The sequence below is a fragment of the Ursus americanus genome, chromosome 32 (assembly GCF_024610735.1).
Source record: "Ursus americanus isolate L20-20 chromosome 32, mUrsAme1.1.p, whole genome shotgun sequence".
Taxonomy (NCBI): Eukaryota; Metazoa; Chordata; class Mammalia; order Carnivora; family Ursidae; genus Ursus; species Ursus americanus.
Window position 1 is genome coordinate 15008624 of NC_142158.1, and position 20319 is coordinate 15028942.

The 20319-nt window shown below is 38.1% G+C and overlaps 1 protein-coding gene across 1 annotated transcript in view; it reads left to right on the forward strand.

Moving 5' to 3' along the window:
- Positions 1–20319, forward strand: part of SYCP2L (synaptonemal complex protein 2 like) — a 106447-nt gene that overhangs the window by 21915 nt on the left and 64213 nt on the right. Inside the window, exons 11-19 of the mRNA XM_087857982.1 lie at positions 1903–1955; positions 2574–2619; positions 4295–4387; positions 4484–4544; positions 9512–9657; positions 10888–10981; positions 11469–11566; positions 12276–12333; positions 12438–12519. Coding sequence (XP_087714108.1) covers positions 1903–1955; positions 2574–2619; positions 4295–4387; positions 4484–4544; positions 9512–9657; positions 10888–10981; positions 11469–11566; positions 12276–12333; positions 12438–12519 — 731 coding nt within the window. The remainder of the gene's footprint in view (positions 1–1902; positions 1956–2573; positions 2620–4294; positions 4388–4483; positions 4545–9511; positions 9658–10887; positions 10982–11468; positions 11567–12275; positions 12334–12437; positions 12520–20319) is intronic.

Here is a 20319-nt window from a genome sequence, read left to right on the forward strand (position 1 = left end):
AGGGAGAGCTGAAAGAGAAAATGTGCATTTCAGCCTTGTACAGAGCAGCTGGGGCAATTGAGGGGAGGCTGAAATTGGCATGGGGTGCTCTAGTTGCAGAGGAGCATTATGGGTAATTGTGTTTTGAGCCTCTCTATTTTAGGAATAATAATTTCCAGTGTTTTCCATGGAATCTGGGCTCATGGTAATTGTATCCCCAAATAGCACAAAAATAGCTTATATTCTTGGTTCATTCTCACCTTTATCCTAAAATAGCTAAAATGTTTTTCCTCTTCTTTCTAAAAGTTCTTAAAATGAGGCTTAGGCCCTTAGGAAAAAGTAAAATTCTGAAAACCATGCTCATGTTGAACCAAGCCTTTCTGGTCAAAACTTCTATGCAATTAGGGGCGCCTGGGTGGCACAGCGGTTAAGTGTCTGCCTTCGGCTCAGGGCGTGATCCTGGCGTTCTGGGATCAAGCCCCACATCAGGCTCCTCCGCTATGAGCCTGCTTCTTCCTCTCCCACTCCCCCTGTTTGTGTTCCCTCTCTCGCTGGCTGTCTCTATCTCTGTCGAATAAATAAATAAAATCTTAAAAGGGGCGCCTGGGTGGCACAGCGGTTAAGCGTCTGCCTTCGGCTCAGGGCGTGATCCCGGCGATCTGGGATCGAGCCCCACATCAGGCTCTTCTGCTATGAGCCTGCTTCTTCCTCTCCCACTCCCCCTGCTTGTGTTCCCTCTCTCGCTGGCTGTCTCTATCTCTGTCGAATAAATAAATAAAATCTTAAAAAAAAAATAAAATAAAATCTTAAAAAAAAAACTTCTATGCAATTAGAATTTTATTAAATCTGAAATTTTAAATATATTAAAAACATTGAGCCTACTGCCACATAGGTAATAGTTGTTAAGCCAACTAATCAAATTCGTATTGAATTTGATCTCAATGGAAAGACCATAGGCCTCAGGTTTGGGTACCACCTCCCTGGCCTACATGACGTATGCATTTTGGTAAGGTAGTTGATTTACGAAGCCTACTGTCATTATCTGTGAAATGGGAATAAAACCCACCTTAAAGTTGTGAGAACTGAGAGAAACCAAAGTGCCTGGGATGTTGTAGACTCAGAGGTTAGTTCCCTTTTTCCTCTACGTCATTCCCTCGTGGGCAGGGAAATTTCATGAAAATAGGTCAAAAGTAACATTTCTCAAATTATTTCCCCACAGAGCCATTGTCTTCTTAATGGAACTAATTTTAGGTCCAGGCTTACATTACTGCTGTCTGTTTAGTGCTGCATACAGATGCAGGGTGTAAGGCTGGACTATAGTAGCCAGTCCTCCCTAAGAAAAGGGACAAAAGCCTGGGTTGGTGTCTGTTCAGCTTTAGTATTTTGGAGGCAACAAATTTATCTTACTTGCTTCTCGTCAGGAGAACTCTCTAAAAATAATCCTTATTCTCTGAACCTGTATGAAGAGCGAGAAACCAGGAGGGAATGGGATAGAGAACTCCTCATAAGGAAAAGTGGCAGTGGATAATGCATCCAGAATAAACCCAAAATTGATAAGTTTACGGGTTTGTGGTTGGCTCATCCTGGGCAATGTTAGCGAGGTGGATGCCCAGTGGGTTAGCAAAACTATAATCTAGGTCACTAGTTAAATGTATATGGTGAAATGTAACTGTGCATATAACCTTTGGAGACTTAAAGCATTCCTTGCTGAAAATCTCCTGGCTGGGGGTTCCTTCTAGAATTTGGGTCTGAAGCTTCCTCCTTCTAACACAAAGTATTGTTTTAATTAACCTATAACAATGAATCTTGGGGGAACCTTGTGATGTTACTGGATCCTGGGAACTTAAAAGCAAACACTAGCTTCTACATGTGGTAAAAATATTTAAAACTTTTTTCCTTGAAGTTTGCATTATTTCTTTGAAGGATTGTAGACGGTTTCTCAATCACCTAAACAACAGACTTGGTGATGAAAGAAGGTATGTATGTCTCTGGGTGTCATTTTATTAACTAGTCTTATTTTGAAAATATTAGAAATCTAGGATCTGTTTTTATTTCAGGAGAGAATAGAAGATACATAGCTTATTGATCGCTAGTAGATTATCCACTGAATAGAAACATCAGGAGATTAGATCCATTCTCAGTAGTGATTCACTTGTATGTGTTTAAAAATGATCTATCATTTTTTAAAGCATATTTACTCATGACTTGGAATATTTTTAACATGTTCCCTGGGAGATTTTATGAAGTGATTTCCTGACGATTTGAAGTCAGTGGAGATAGTTTATTACGAAGTTCTTGGTGAGAATTTGCTAAATTCACTCCTTTCATTGGAATCTTGCCCAGCAACTAGGCAGAGAGATAGTACCAGTAAGCCTGGCTTGTAGACCAGTAAGCCTGGCTTGTACGCTTGTCAGATGGACATGGAAAATCTGCCCAGAGTAGTATCCATTTGCAGGTTTGAGGCCATCTTCCATACTTCGTGCAAAGAGATTTAATCGCGTACCCTAGATAAAAATGCTTGTTAGAGAACATCTGTATGTTGTGTTTGGGATCCACCCGTATTTATATTTTTTACATTGTGAAGTGTTTTGCAGGGTCTATTCATTTCCGTGTATTGCTGCTTTTGCTGATGGGCATGAGGTATGTTCCTCTCTGGGGGCTGTGAGAGTGGTATATATGGGTTTCAGAGACCCATAGTTAGGTATACATAAATAGGCCAAACTGCTCTCCCTATGAAAAAGGGCTTTTTAGAAAAGGAAGCTTACTTCTTTTAGAGGCCTCAATTCTGAAGCCTTTCTTCGCCTGTCTTCTCTCCTACCATGACTGGGATGCATTACTAATAAGTTTAAGGGCCCTACTGTTAATACCAGATACAGGAATTTTAGGGTTGATACTGTGTTCATGAGACCTAGAACAGGAATCTGGCATTATTTTGCCCTATGAATGGGTACCATTATTCATGCCTGTATTGTAAGGAAAGGGGCAGTTCTCTTCTTTCCATCCATTTGATGCTCCCCACTTTATCCACAGAAATCGGCGGCACTCTTTTTGTTAGATACTTCTACCTTGTACTCTATAGTCTAAGGGTGAGCACTTTCTTTTTACCACCACCTTTGGTTTCTAAAGGAACAAGGTTAACCGACAGCATCTCCATGGGGGGTAAATTCTTCAAAGGCCTCTGAACCTTGACTCAGCTGAGGTTTCCTGGACCTTGTCTTCAAAATGTCCTAATCAACCATTTCTTTGCTTTGGGTTTAGAGGCTGTTTCTTGGCCGCTGTGAGCTGAGCCTTTAACTCCTGACTGTACCCCAAGTTTCTTCTCCCTAGAACGCATTGACTTCTCTATCTCGATTCTTCTTTTTCTTTTTTCTTTTGGTTATCTGAAGGTTCCAGTATCTGCTTGGTGGTGGATCGTGTGTGTGTGTGTGTGTGTGTGTGTGTGTGTGTGTGTTTTGTGTATTTTTTGGACTTCTAAATTTCCATCAGCTTCAATCAGGGCCCTTAAACTGGCTTCCAGTAACATACATTATAGGTTAAAACCTTCATTCAACAGCTATCTAGCTGTAAAAAAGTAGGCACAAATGACAGAAAGATGTCCAAGAAATGCTATTTTCAGAAAAACAAATGGTCTGTTTTTTTTTTTCATTCTTAAGGTATAAAAACTCTTCATATACTTTCTCGTATGTCTAGAAAACATCTGGGAGGACACACACACATTGTTAATGTCTCTGGAAAGGTAGCTCTGGGAAGCTGAAGACCAGAGCAGGAGAGATTTACTGTCTCTATAAACAGAATACCGTTTGAAGCTTTGTTTTACTATAAGCACATAGTTATTTTACAATCAATTAAAATGAAGGTAACTTAATTTTCAAGTCTTACTATATCCATTGGAGTAGAGCTAAGGTAGATGGCAAATAATCACTCATATTTGATAATACCTCCATCTCTTGAAGTTTCCATCCCTATGCAGTATGGATTGTTTCTGCTTCAACATAGGACTATTTTCTCATTATGCTCTCTGGGGGGGGGTAGAAAGTTTATGTGGATAGAATCCTCTGACACATTTAAACATTTTTTAAATGTTATGCTAAGGATAGTGGCTGTGTGTGTGTGTGTGTGTTTTCTTCCAGAAATAGCTTAGTTATATAAAGTTGAGTCCTTCCTCCTGTTTTGCAGAAGTAAGGCAATAAAGACATCCTCTAATATTAAAGTAGTGTTTTTCCAAGAAAAGCAGAAGTTGTTTTTAGTGGAATAATTTCCCTCTGAACCTTTAACAGGGTATGTATACAGTTCATTCCAAAATTATATCTTATAGATGAGAAAACCAGAAGATGAAAAACTAGAGAAATTTTGGATTGACTTTAACCTCGGAAGTCGGAGTGTAACTTTTTATATAGACAATACTAAGGTAACTGTGTTTGATTCCTACTTAAACCTAAGTTTTAGAGATTGTTCATATGCGAGTATGTTATGTGCTCATGAATGTAACTTGTTTTTTTCTAAGAGTGCGCTGTGGGACTCAGTAAGGCTTTTGAAGGACGCAGTGATTAATTTCAACATAAGAGGTAAGATGATCATTCTAAACTACCCCACATTTAGTTCTGATGCTAGAGCAGACTTTGCTCTTTGAGGTAGGAGGGAGATGGAATAGTGTGGTGGAACACTGCTCAGGACCAGGATGCAGGGGTACAAGGTTGGGGACTCCTTCACTTTGTGACTTTAGGGTTCAATTACTTGCCTGGTTTCTTTTTTCTTTCTTTTTTTTTTTTTCATTGTAAAAATAGTTATAGTGACTTAAACTTTAAAACAATCACCATATGAGCCAGCAATTTCACTTCTAGATAGCAGACTTGAAGAGAGAGTGGTATACCAATGTTCATTGCAATATTATTCACAATAGCCAAGAGGCAGAAGTGACACAAATGTCCATCCACGGGTGAATAAAGAAAAGTGGTATAGATGTGTGATGGAATACTATTCAGCTTTAAAAGGGGAGGAAAGTCTGACACATGCTACAACACGTCTAAACCTTCGGGATATTATGCTAAGTGAATAGGGTAATCAAATATCATATGATTCCACTTATGAAGTATCTCTCAAAGTGATAGAGACAGGAAGTAGAGTAGTGGTTATCAAGGGCTCTGGGGAAGAGGAAATGGGGAGCTGCTGTTTAATGGGTAGAGTTTTAGATTTGCAAGATAAAGTTCCAGAAATCTGTTATACAACGATATGAATATACTTAATGCTACTGAACTATATATTTAAAAATAGTTAACATGGGAAATGCTTTATGCCGTAACTCAAAAATTGGGAGAAGGAAGGCAGATACTTATAACCAGAATGGGAAAGAATCTCAAGCCGACTCTATGCTGAGCATGGAGCATGACATGGGGCTCAGTATCACCACTGTGAAATCATGACCTGAACTGAAACCAAGAGTCGGGTGATGCTTAACCCACTGAGCCTACCCCCGAGTTGTTTTCCTGCCTTCTCTCCAGAAGCAGTTAGTGCCTCTGGGCTCTATCCCAGCCATGCCCAGTGACCTTTAAAACTCCAGACTTTAAGCCCTGCTGGTTGACAGGGCTCAGAAAATTCAGCCCTTCTCCTTTCCAAGCCAATGGCTTTGGGGAAATGTACTCCTTGTGTGCTCCCCTGTGTACTTTCTCTGTCGCCCTTCATTGAGACCATGGCTCCCTCCCCACCACACCAGGATCCATACTTCCTACCTTCTTCAACGTGACCTCTTCTCTTGCTTTGGTTGTGGAATTTGTTCTGCCCATCCTCAAGCTGATTTTTGGGGTATTTAGGATGATTTGATAGTTACCTAGTCATGTTTGTGGGATGAGATAAGCCTAAGGTTGTCCTATTCCACCACCATTTTTTCTCAACAATGTGCATTCATAACATCATTCCTCAGATCCTGGAGGGAAGTACCCAGTGCACCTCCAGAGGCCACACAAGGTCAAGGCAGAGTGCAGACAGAGCAAGTCTTTGTTTTAAAGTCTGTTTTGTTTGATAGAAATATTGCTACCCCAGCTTTCTTTTCACATCCATTTGCATGACAAATGCTTTCCCATCCCTTCACTTTTAATCTGCATGCATCTTCAGGTCTGAGATGAGTTTCTTGTAGGCAGCATATAGATGTGTCTTGCTTTTTTTTTTTTTTTTTTTTAATCCATTCAGTAGCCCTCTTTTGATTGGAGTGTTTAGTCCATTTACACTGAAAGAATTACTGACGGGTATGTATTTCTTGCCATTTCGTTACTTATTTTATGGTTGTTTATGTAGTTCTTCTGTGTTCCCTTCTCTTTTTTCTCTCAGTTTGCTGGCTCTTTGGAGTCATATACTGGATTTCTTTCTTTCTTTCTTTCTTTCTTTCTTTCTTTCTTTCTTTCTTTCTTTCTTTCTTTCTTTCATCTGTTAATGGTTTTTGATTTGTGGTTACCATTAGGTTTATAAACTTATGCAAATAGTAATCTCTACTAAAGATAGTCACTTATGCTTAAGTCCATTCTTTACTCCTCTACCCCTCATGTTTTAGGTATATGGTATCATACTTAACATCCTTTTATTTTGTGAATCCCTTGACTTATTTTTATAGATGTGTGAAACAAAAGCAGTAAAATTAAGCATTTTTCTTACTCATGGTCTTTCCTTTCCGCTCGGCGTCTTTAACATTTCTTGTAGGGCTGGTTTAGTTGTCATGAATTCCTTTCACTTTTGTTTCTGGGAAATTCTTTGTCTCTCATTCTATTCTGAATGATAGTCTTGCTGGATAGTGTTCTCGGTTACAAGATTTTTCTTTTAGCACTTTGAATATATCACGCCACTCCCACTGGCTTGCAAAGTTTCTGCTAAAAAATCAGCTGATAGGGGTTTCCTTTGAATGTAACTTTTCTCTTGCTGCTTATTTTTTAAAGATTTTTATTTGACAGAGCACACACACAAGCAGGGAGAGAGGCAGTCAGAGGGAGAGGGAGAAGCGGGCTCCTGGCTGAGCAGGGAGCCCAATGCTGGGCTCGATCCCAGGACCCTGGGAAGACCACCTGAGCCGAAGGTAGATGCTTAACCAACTGAGCCAAACCAGGCACCCCTCTCTTGCTGCTTTTAAAATTCTCTTTATCGCTACTTTTTGCCATTTCTATTATGTATCTTGCTGTGGACCTCCTTGGGTTGATTTTGTTGGTGGTTCTATGCCTCTTGCATCTGGATATCTGTTTCCTTCCCCAGATCAGGGAAATTTTCAGCTATTATTTCTTCAAATAGATTTTCTGCCTCCTTTTCTCACTCTTCTCCTCCTGGGATTCTTATAATGTGAATGTTACACTTGGTGGTGTTGCTGAGTTCCCTTATGTCTATTTTCATTATTTTTCTCTCTCCTGTTCAGCTTAATTGCTTTCCATTACTCAGTCCTCCAGGTAACTGATATATTCTTCTTTTAGTCTACTCTTTATTCCCTCTAGTATACTTTTAATTTCAGTTATTGAGGTCTTCATCTCTGGTTCTTTTTTTGTCTTTTTGTTTATGGTCTCACTGAGTTTTTCTACTCTTTTCTCAAATCCAGGGAGTATCTTTGTGACCATTACTTTAAATTTTCTATCAGGCATATTATCTATTTCATTTAACTCCTGCTGTAATTTTATTCTTTCATATGAGACCTAGTCCTCTGCTCATTTTGTCTAACTCTGTGTTTCTATGTGTTGGGAAAGTCAGCTATGTCTCCTGCTCTTGGAAGTAGTGGCCTTATGAAGAAGAGGCCCTGTAGTGCCCTGTCCCCTGGTCACTAGAATCTGACACTTCATGAGTATCCCCCTTATTTGTTGCATGTGTCCTATAGTTGTGGGTAAGCCACATTTGCCTTCAGTCCAGTTGTCTGCTATGGCTCTCTTTGCCTGTTGTGGCAGGGTTTGGTCCCTGTGTTTTTAGTGGGCATATCTGGGGCCACTTTGAGCTTGAGTTGAGTCAGACCCAGGGGTTTGTGAAATGGCATAGTACCAATGTGCAGGGCGTTTTCCCTGTATTGTACCCTGAGAAGTTTTCATTGTTTGGAGGGGGCTGCAGTCAGACTAGATGTCTGCTCCCTCCCCTCACTCCCCCACAGTGGGACTGGCACATGTGGGACACTTTCCGTCCCTCTAGAGCAGGAGTTACTTTGGAGTTCTCATGGCTCTTGAGGCTGCTCGCACACTGCCAGGCTTATGATCTCTGTTCAGACATGCTCCCGCCAAGGGCATATTGGAGTGAGCAGATCCTCAGGAAAACACAGGGGTGGGATATGTGGTGCCATTGAGTCAGACGCATGTTAAAGATTCTATAGTAGGGGCGCCTGGGTGGCTCAGTCGTTAAGCATCTGCCTTTGGCTCAGGTCATGATCCCAGGGTCCTGGGATCGAGCTCCGCATTGGGCTCTCTGCTCCACTGGGAGCCTGCTTCTTCCTCCTCCACTCCCCCTGCTTGTGTTCCCTCTCTTGCTGGCTGTCTCTCTCTCTGTCAAATAAAATCTTTTTTAAAAAAAAAATTGTATAGTAGCTCATTAAAAAGGTAAAAAGTAGATTGATTTCAACATATTGTATTTCACCCAATATATCCTAAATATTGACATTTTAACATGCAATCACTATAAAAACAGATCTTCTGCCTGCCCTGTGTGTGTGTGTGTGTGTGTGTGTGTGTGTGTGTGTGTGTGAAGTCTTCACAAACTGGTGATGTGTTTTATGCTTATAGCACGTGTCAGTTTGCACTGGCCATGTTTCAGGTGTTTAGGGGCCGCAGATCCAGACCCATGTGTCTCACTCTTCTTCTCTTCGTTCTCCTCAGTCTTTGATCCTTAGTTTTGCCTGTTCTTTCAGGCACTTTACTCTTTTCTATCCTGCTGCTTGTGACTCAGCTTGTAGTTACTATGGCTTATTGTTGACCTCCTCATGAATTTTGGTCTAAGCTGCTTTCGGAAACCAGTTACTATTTGTCAGAGAGCTGATGTCATGGTAGGAGGCCCTCAAGGAGACTGTTGTTATCTGAGACACAGGTGTCTCTAGGCTCACAGGAGCCTGCTCCTCAAGTGGGGTTTATTGAGATGGAGGATTATTCAGTTTTTGTATATGGTGGAATAATCTTTATTTTGAGCTTTTAAAAGTAAGTGATATCAGTGAATGAGAATGAATGTTGTGTTTAGTGTATTGGAGAGTAAAATATGTGCGCCAGGTGAAAGCTTTGTATTCAAAAAATGCTCTTTACAAATCAGATGGAATTCTATAGAAGTCCAAACCATCTCCTTTGCTCTGCTGCTAAGGTAAGTTACTTCCTATCTTTGCAAGATCAACTACATAATCATATTGTGTATATTTGCCTGTATAAACACAGGCGCAAATGTGCATCTAACAAACATAACGTCAAAGTAACTTTAATTTCTTTTCATCTTATCGCAAAAAAATCTAAACAGTTGACAAATATCCCAGTGCAGTTATTTACAGTTATAGAATCCTATAATTTTTCGGTATGTTGATATGCATGTGTATACTTCTGTCTTTTGTTAGAAACGGAAAATATGAAGATCCTCATTATTTGCCTGAAGAAGCCTATTAATATTGGCAACGAAGAAGTGTTGAAAATAGAAATCCATTTTGATTTGCAATTCAATATATCACAAGCTTCCATGGAAGCTTTAGGAGAAGACAAACAGGTGGCAGATTTAGTTCTTCTTGATTACTTGAAAATGTTTTAGTATGTTTCCCTGTCTCTAACTTCCTTGTTGGGTTTTGATGTGAACATTTGCTCAAACAGATAGCTTGATCTTCGGAATATCATGTAAGAAGAATTGAAAAATCTGGGTTCTAATTCTGGTTCTTTTTATATATTATTGCCTTATGTAGGACACAAAGCCTCTTTCTGCCTTCAAATGCTTTATTCCATTTATTGCAAACAGTTAAATTTTCTAGTATAACATCACCACCTCACCACATTCTTCCAGAGTTTTGAGGATACTTGCTGTGGGCTTCTTAGCATTTCCTTCTCTCCCTCTGGCCCTTGAGGACCAAGGGAAATCACTAGAAATAGCATCTCTTGGGGAGTTGTTCTGAAGTTCTATCTCCTGGTGTTATGATGAAATGTTCTGCACCTCTTCTAGACTCCTCTGGCCTCCAGATCTCTGACTACAATGTGTCCTATCTATGTCCAAGAGCACAACACCTTTCTTTATCACAGATGGCAGGCAGAGAAAAGATATTTGTGACAAAAAGACCTAAGATACTGTGGTAGTGGCCATTAGAAGGTTGAATTAAGAGGTCAGAGCCTTGAGGGAAGAAGCCTAGGGCATATTTCCTTTTGGCATTAAGCTGTTTATGAAGACATGTTATATTCTACAAAGGGCCCTGCAGCAGAGTTTCCAAAGACTCACCCCCTGAAGAGACCATTTCATGGAGGAGTAAGAGAAATAGAGTAGAATCAATCACTTAATAAAAAAAAAAATCTATATCCTGTTACCTATGAATTGGCATAATACTGATGCTAGACTGGCTGATGCCTCAAGAGGGAGGGCCTCCAGCTCCTCACCAAGGGGGTTCTTGGCTTTATGGGAGAACAAATAAAAGAGCAAGCCATGTAGAGAAAAGGACAAAGATCTATTAAGTCTTGAGGTAAAGGAACACCTTCACAAAGTAGTAGTCTCTCCTCCCAGATGAGGAAGCAGACCCAGTCCCCTTACCCCTTGCCTCTAACAAAGGGTTTTGTGTGTTTAAAATTACCTAACTGTATAGGGAGGGGCTTTTTACTTTGGGTTTATCATTTACACTTGGCAGTAAGATTCACTTCCTCTAATTCATGTCTGCTGTGTTGTGAGCCTCAAGATTTCCTTAACAAAATTAAGAGTTTACTTGTCTTTAAAGGTCATGTGGATTTTTGGCTTGCATTTCAGATGTTGCCCGACCAGACAAGAAGCTGCTCAGAACTTTCTGGTAAATCTGAGAAAGAAGACCCTGACATTCCTAGCGACCGTGAAAGAGAGACAGGTATACTGGGAAATAAAACTTCTTACTCTGAATTCCCTTTAAAAATAACGATAAACCCTTACTTGAAAGAGGTCACTGCAAGCCTGTGGTGCGTGAGAGTAATAAATATACCATTGTACTACAGAGAACTAAGTTGCTAGTCACCTTGAATCCTTTTCCTTACCCAATAATACATTGTCTTGGGGGTCATTTGGAAATGACAAAAGAGAAAAAAATTATAGTCGTGGCTGGAGGCAGAAGATGGGGCATGGAAGGGCCTGGCTACTCACAGAGCTGACCCTGCACACATCTATTAGGAGTTACATCCCAAAGCTGTTTCTCGAAGTGCCCGTAGATTTTGGACTTGGAAGTTTGATGCAGGGTGTAATTACCAGATCTTACCAATAGATGGCGATGTACCTGCAGTGTGAGGTCCCATGAAGAATGTGTTCACCATGGTGCATGGTTATTGTTACCACTTTTAATGCTCTTTTTTTTCTGTGTATAGACCAGAAAGAAGAATCCACCAAGCTGGCAGAGTTAATGAGTGCCAGAGAGGACCACTGCCTAATAACTCGCCCCTTAAATGACCAGTCTGAGCCTGTTGTGAGTATGGGATCCTGGGTATAAGATTCTGAACGGTGTCTACCAGGCTGCTGACAGGTGGAAGCCACCTCTCCTGGCTTGTAGTCTATTTTTTTCCCTAACCAACTATTTCTCTCTTTTTGGACCATCCTCACCTTTTGGATCATTCTTGCCTTGTGTGTTTATATGTTCTCTTCTTTCACACAACTTGGCTCTCCCATGGAATGTGTGACTTGGCTGGCTTTGCCTCAGTCCCTCTATTGGGATCTGGAGACCAAGATATAGGGGGAAAAGAGTCTAATGATTGGAGTCAGACCTGGTTTTCACTTACTGGTAGAGGGACTTGGGAAAATTAATGTCGCTGAGTCTGAGGCTTCTCCTCTATAAACTGGAGGTAATAGCTGGTTCAAACTGTAGCCCTCTTACATACTATACGTTTTGTTTTTAATCATAACATACTGCTTGGCATATACAGGTATTCAGGCCTCATTTTCTTATATTTGATTACCTGGGTATTATACAGAAGTGTAACGGGAGTGTTTTTGATACTGACAAATCTCCTGAGGGCAGATATATCAATTTTTTGGAAGAGCCAACAGTCATTAATCATTAGTCAAAAAGCCTGGTATCTTCGTATTTAGTAGAAATGCTGTTGTTTGGATATGTAAAGTAACTCCAAAAGAATTTTAAAGGAGAGACTTCAAAGTCACCATAATTTTTTTTTCTACAGCAAACAAAAACAGTAGATAGTTCACCTGAAAAACTGAAACCGGATGACCTACAACAAGGTCAGCTTTTTAAAAAAAAAATCTATCCGAAGACTTGAGTAGCATGCTTAAATGTTTACTTGAGAAGCTTAACCATTTTCATTTTTAATTTTCATGATTGGAAGTCACTTCAAAACATGAATATTCTTCAGTCTCACAAGAACCATCAGTAAAAGTTCAGGATCCTGAATTAAATGACAAATCTAGGTATGCGATTTTCAAAATTAATAAACCATGTCGATTGCTATTAATGTGACTAGTTAATGTATAAGTCAACTGTCTTTCCATCTTTTCTGCAACTGGCCACACCCCACACAAGGAGAGAGCATTGTGTGCAGTTTTCTGTGGACTGATTTGAGTAGTGCTGGGATGTTCTCCTGGCCTATAGATCGCTACCGTTATACCCCTAGTGATACGCTTGGTGATCGATTTCTCCCCAGCCATGAAACATGTATCACCTGGCATTAATTTGCTACTTTTCCATGTAGGCCAATGAAGAATGGGTCATAGGACAAGTAATTTCTTATAGCTTTATATAGACAATTAGAATAAAATTGTGCATATTTAAAGTATGCCATTTGAGTTTTGACATGTCTACACCAAGTACCATCACTACAATCAATGTAATGAACCTATCCATCTCCAAGATGTTCCATGTCCCCTTTGGAATCCTACCCTCTTGCCCTTTCTGTCCTCCTTACCTGTCTCCTGCAATCACTGATCTGCTTCTTGCCATGATAGATGAGTTTGCAATTTAAAAAATCTGATATAAATGGAATCAAAGAGCATGTACTTTTTTTTCTACCATTTCTTTCATTCAACATAATTTTGAGATTTATCCATGTTGTGTGTATCAATAGTTCATTCTTCTATATTGCCAAGTAATAGTTCCTTCATGGATGGACCACAGTTTGTTGACCCATTCACCTGTTGATGGCCATTTGAGGTCCCAGTTTTTTGTTATGAGTAAAGCATTTGGGATCATATATATAAGCCTTTATATGGATGTGTATTTTCTTTTGAGTAAATACATAGGAGTGGAATGACTGGATCATTGGTGGTGTGTGTTTAACTTCTGCAAAACAACAAAAACTCTGCCAAAATGTTTTCTCAAGTGGTTAAACCATTTAACATTCCCACCAACAGTCTTTGAGAGTTCTAGTTGCTCACATTCTTGCTAATACTTGGTAATGTTAGTCTTTTTCATCTTAGCCATCCAGTGGAAGTGTAGTGATATTTCTTTGCGGTTTTGATTTGCATTTCTGTAATGACTAGTGGTGTTGAACAACTTTTGCATGTATTTTCCTTCCATCTTTATCTCTTTTTGGGTAACATATCTTCAAATCTTTCACTATTAAAATAGATTACTTGCTTTAAGTGTTCTTTATATATTCTATATACAAGTCCTTTATTAGATGTGTTTTACATACATTTTCTCCCTGTCTGTGGCTTTTTATTTTTATGTGTCTTTCTTAAATCTTTAATGGATAGTTATTGAAGGCCTGCAGTACATAGCTACTACAGCTTATTGTTAGACACCTAATAACCTTTACTAAATTCATTCAATTCAATATACTTTATTCAGTCTTCACCATATCCTTAAGGAATGTATTACCTCCATTTGCTAAAGGAGGAAATGAGGACAACAGAACTTAACGATGTATCCATGAAAGTGTTGGCTTAACATGTCTTTAAAGAGCAAAAGTTCTTAGTTTTTATTAAGCTCAATTGATTTTTTTTCCAATTGATTTCTTTTATACTTTATGCTTTTTTTTTGTGATGTGCTTAAGAAATCTTAGACAAACTCATGATCAATTTCACTACATTTTTGTTCCCCTATACTTTCTTCTAGGGGTTTTATAGTTTTAGATCTTATTTCAGTTATAAAGCATTTTATGTTAATTTTTAAAATTGTGTGAAGAAAGCGTTTTTTCCCCCTTCTTTCTCTCCCCTCCCTCCCTTCACTTTTCTTTCATATGGCTGTCCAATTATTCCAGATCATTTATTGAAACAATTATTTCCCCCCGTTGAGTTTTCCTGGAAACTTTGAAGACATCAGTTGACCATACAGGTGTGGCTCAATTTCTGAACTGTGTACAGGCATCCTTTGGAGATATTGCAAATTCAGTTCCAGATCACCACAATAAAGGGAATGTTGCAATAAAGCAAGTCAAATGACTTGGCTTCCCAGTGCATATGGAGGTTGAAATTACATTATACTATAGTCGATTATAAGTCTATACTAAGTATGCAATAGCATCATGTCTAGACACTCGCTGTATATACTTCAAAAATACTTTTTATTGCTTAAAAATGCTATCCGAGCTTTCAGTGAACGTCTTTTTGCTGATAGCAGCTCTTGCCTCCATGTTGATGCCTGATGACTGGTCAGAGTGGTGGTTGCTGAAGGTGGGGGTGACTGGCAATTTCTTCAGATAAGGCAACACTGAAGTTTGCCACACTGATACTTCCTTTCATGACCCATTTCTCTGAAGCATGAGATGCTCTGTAATAGCAGTTTACTCACAGTAAAACTTCTCTCAAAGTTGAAGTCCATCCTCTCAAATCCTGCTGCTTTATTAACTAAGTTTATGTAATACTCTAAATCCTTTGTTGACCTCTCAAGAATCTTCATAACATCTTCATGAATAAATTCCATCTCAAGAAACCACTTTCTTTCTTCATCCATAAGCAGCACCTCATCTGTTCAAGGTTTATCACGAGATTCCAGCAGTTCCGTCCCATCTTCAAGCTCTACTTCTAATTCTCTTGCTCTATCTACCACATTGGCAATTAGTTCGCCACTAGAATCTTCAACCCTTCAACGTCATCCATGAGCATTGGAATCAACTTCTTCCACACTCATGTTAATGTTGATATTTTAACCTCTTCCCATGAATCATGAATGTTCTTACTGACATCTAGAATGGCGAATCCTTTCTAGAAGGTTTTCAATGGACTTTTCCCAGATAGGTCAGAGGAATCAATATCCATGGCAGCCTTAACCTTATCAAATACATTCTTAAATAAGACTTAAGTTGAAATGACCCCTTGATCCATGGGCTGAAGAATGGATGTCGTTAGCAGGCCTGAAACAACATTCCTCTTGTTGCTCATCTCCACCAGAGCTCTTGAGTGACTAGGTACACAGTCAGTGGGCAGTAAGGAGTCTTTTCTTCTAAGTGGCAGGTCTCAACAGTGGGCTTAAAATATTCAGTAAACCACATTGTGAACAGATGTGCTGTCATCCAGGCTTTGTTCCATTCACAGAGCACGAGCAGAGTAGATCTAGCATCATTCTTAAGGGCTCCGGGATTTTGGAATGGCAAATGAGCGTTGTCTTTAAGTTCAAGTCAGCAGCTGTATTCCTCCGTAACAAGAGACTCAGCCTGTCTTTTGAACCCAGGCATCGAGGTTTCCTCTCTAGCTATGAAAGTCCTAGATGGCATCTTCTTCTATTTGAAAGCTGTGTGTCTACATTGAAAATCTGTTTAGTGTAGCCACCTCCAATAACTATTTTAGCTAGATCTTCTAGATAACTTGCTGCAGCTTCTGCATCAGCACTTGCTACTTTACCTTACACTTTTATATTAGGGAGATGGTTTTTTCCCTTAAATCTCATGAACCAACTTCTGGTCTGTTCCAACTTTTCTCCTGCAGCTTTCTCAGCTCTCTAAGCCATCATGGCTTAAAGGAGTGTTGTGGCTGATTTGGTCTTCTGTCCAAACCACTACTGTATCTCATCTTGAAATGAGGTAGTGTTGGTCTTCAACTCTTTGTTTTGACTATACTTAGTCCTTTGCATCTCCATAATTTTAGAATCAACTTTACAAAAAGTCTTCCAGGTTTTGACTGGGATTGTATTAACCTTATTGGTCATTTGGAGAAGAATTGACATCATAATAGTGTTTTCACGGTCTCAAACATGGTACATCTCTTCATTTCTGGAGGACTTCTTCAATTTCTCTCAGTAATGTTTGATAGTTTTAAATATATAACTCAGATAAACTTAACAAAAACATACAGAAGTATTTCATATTCCTTGCGCTCATATTCTTTAAAAATTTCTATTACTGGTTTCTTATCCTATAGAAATGCAGTTGATTTGTGTACATTGATCATATATCCTACAACCTTGCTAAATCAACTTACTACTTTTCATAGTCCATCTGATAGAATTTTATCGTTATATATGTTTTAAGTACTTAATTTCCAATAAAGTGTAGGCAATAAACAGCCTTTTCTTCTGTAGTGCATCCCCAGAAACCGTTGTGGGCATGATACTTGTTTACTGCATAAGTGAACATATTACTTTGACTTTCTCATTGTTCAACATTCCTGAGGAGCCACATTCGATTTTTTTCCCTCAGTTTTGCGATATAATTGCCATACAAATCTGTAGAAGTTTTAGGTATACAGCATAATAACTTGACGTACATATATTGCAAAATGATTACCATAGTAAGTTTAGTTAACATGAAGCTCCTCATAAAATTACAGTTTTTTCCCTTGCAATGAGAACTTTTAGGATCTACTCTTGGCAACATATACCATATGTATATTACATCCCCAGTATTTATTTATCTTCTAACTGGAAGTTTGAAACTTTTGACCACTTTCATCCACTTTTGACCACCCCTACCCTCCCAACTTCCACTTCTGGTAACCACAAAACTGATTTTTTTTTTTCTATGAGTTTGGTGCTTTTTTTTTTTTTATTCAAGTATAATTAATATACAGTGTCATATTAGGCTCGGGAATATAATATAATCATTCAACAATTCTATTCATTTCTTAGTGCTCATCAAGACAAGTGTTCTCTTAACCCCCTTTATCTGTTTCACCCATCGCCTCATCTACTGCTCTTCTGCCAACCACCAGTTCTTTCTATTTCAGCATCTGGTTTTTATTTTTTATTTTTGTCTCCTTTGTTTCTTAAATTCAACATATGAATGAAATCATATGGTATTTGTGTTTCTCTAATTTCACTTAGCATTGTACCTGCTAGGTGCATCCATGTAGTTGCAAATGGCGTTTTTTTTTTTTTTTTATGGTACATAAAATGTACATATACACCACAATTTTCCTTATCCATCTATCAATGAGCACTTGTTGCAGTTTTAAGTTGGGCTTTTAATTCCATATGTAAGTAAAAACAAATAGTATTTGTCTTTCTCTGACTTCACTTAATATCCTCAAAGTCCATCTATATCATTGCACATTGCAGGATTTGCATTGTTAGGATGAAATAGTATACCACATCTTTATCCATTCATCTATCAATAGACAAGTTGTTTCCATATCTTGGCTATTGTAAATAACACGATAATAAACACGAGGATGCAGATATCTCTTCAACAGTGATTTAGTTCCCTTTGGATATGTACCCAGAAGTAGAATTGCTGATTCATAGGGTAGTTCTATCTAAAAATTTTTGAGGAACCTCTGTACTAGCTATTTTACCTTCCATACTGGCTGTACAATTTACGTTTCCACTAATACTGCACCAGGGTTTTCTTTCTTTCCACATCCTCACCAACACTTGTACTCTCCTGTCTTTTTGATAGGAATTCTAACAGGTATGAAGTAATACTTCGTTGTGGTTTTGATTTTTATCTCCCTGATTAGTGATGTTTTGCATGTATATATTAGCCATGGGATTATCTTCTTTGGAAAAAAAACCTCTTCAGATCCCCCACATATATTTAAATCAGGTTGCTTGGTTTTTTGCTATGGAGTTGTAGGAGTTCTTTTTATATTTGGGTATTAACCCTTACCAGGGTATGATGTGCAAATACTTCCGCCCTTTCTGTAATTTGCATTTTTATTCTGTTAATTGTTTCTTTCGCTGTGCTGAAGCTTTTTAGTGTGATGTAGTCCCAGTTTTTTAGTTTTTGCTTTTGCTTTTGATGTTACATATAAAAAATTGTTGCCAGGACCAATGTCAAGAAGCTTTTTCCCTGTGCTTCCCCCCCCCCCCAGATTTGTGGTCTCAAGTCTTATGTTTAAATCTTTAATACATTTGAATTAATTGTGAGTATTGTACGAGAGGAGTCCCCTTTAAGTCTTCTGCATGTGGTGATCCAATTTCCCTGCATCATTTATTGAGAAGACTATTTCCCCATCGAGTGTTCCTGGCTCCCTTGTTAAATATTAGTTGACCAAATATGTCAGAATTACCTCTGGCAATATTCTTAAAGCTATTTTGTATGACACTAATATGGCCACTACTGCTTTCTTTTTCTGGTTTAAGTATGGCATATCTTTTCCCGTTATTTTACTTTTAGCCTTTTTGGGTCTGTATATTTAAGGTGGGTTTATTATAGGCAGCATTGGTTTTGCTTTGCTATTTACCTCAATATGATAGTCCGTGTTATTTATCGGGATATTTAGACCATTTACATTTTATATGATATGGTTGCATTTATATCTATCATATTATTGTGCTATTTGTTTTTGATTTGTTGTGTCTTTTGCTTTGTTTTGTTCCACTTTTTTTTTTTCTGTTGTGTTTTGGATAAATGGAATATATTTTATGGCTCCATTTTCTCCTTTGTCAATTTTTTTGGTATAACTTTTCTTTAGTGGTTACTTTATATATGTGTATATATAGATATATACACACATACATGTATGTGTGTTGTGTGTGTGTATATATGTACATATATACATATATATACATATATATATACACACACCTATATATATATAGTGTATATATATATATATATAGTATTTAACTTACCACCCATAACCTTTGGATAACATTATATTGCTTTACACATAAGCCCTTAAACACAACTCTAGGTTTTTGCTACTTTTATCATACAAATTACTTTTATATGTTATAAACCTCTAATTATTGCTGTTTAAAATAATTCTAATTTTAAAACACTTTAAAAATAAGAAAACTTTATGTTTTACCACATACTTACCATTTCTACTGCTCTTCATTCCTTTGTATAGATAGAAGTTTTCATCTGGTATCATTTTCCTTTGCTTGAAAGTCTTTAATATTCTTGTTCAGGTCTCTTAGTGATTAGTTCTTACAACTATTACGTGTTTGATACTGGGTATAAAATTTCTAGGCTAACAGTTTTTTATTTCAGTAATTTAAAGATCTTGCTTCATTGTCTTCTCACTTCATTGTTTCTGGTGAGAAGTCTGTTGTATTTCTTATATTCCTTTATATGTAAGGTGACTTTTTTTCCCTGAGAGTGCTTTTCAGACTTTCTCTTTGTTAATAATTTTAAGCAATTTAATTGTGACATGATTTGGTATAGGGTTTTTTTTTTTTTTTTTTAATGTTGAGCTTAGGGGTTGTTAAGCTTCTTGGTATGTTGGTTTATAGACTTTTATTAAATATAGAAAATTTCAGGGGTGCCTGGGTGACTCAGTAGGTTAAGTGTCTGCCTTCAGCTCAGGTCATGATGCTGGCCAGGGTCCTGGGATGAAGCCCCCACATTGGGCTACCTATACAGCAGAGAACCTGTTTCTCCCTCTCCCTCTGCCTCTCCCCCTGCTGTGTGTGTGCACTCTCTGACACATAAATAAATGAAATATTTTTTAAAAAGAAAAAATTTTTCAGTCATTATTTCTTTAAAGATTTAGCCTTTCTTTTTTCCTTCAAGTTCTCCAATTATACATATATTAGGCTATATCACACAGCTTACTGATGAATTGACTTTTTTCCTGTTTCATTTGTTTTTATTGCCATATCTTCAAGTTTACTAATCTTCTGTAGTATCCAACTGTTCTTAATCCCATTCAGTGTACTTGTCATCTCAGAAATTGTTTTTCATCTCTAGAAGTTCTTTTTGAGGTTTTTAACATCTACTTAACAACTTCAAGCTATCCTCAACTTTCTTCACTTTATAACAGTTATAATAACCATGTTCCATAATATACTTGTCTGCTAGTATATCTCGTGACATTTTTAAGTTGATTTCAGTCAATTGATTTTCCTTCTCATGATGGTTTTTTTTTTTCCTGCTCTTTTGCATGCCT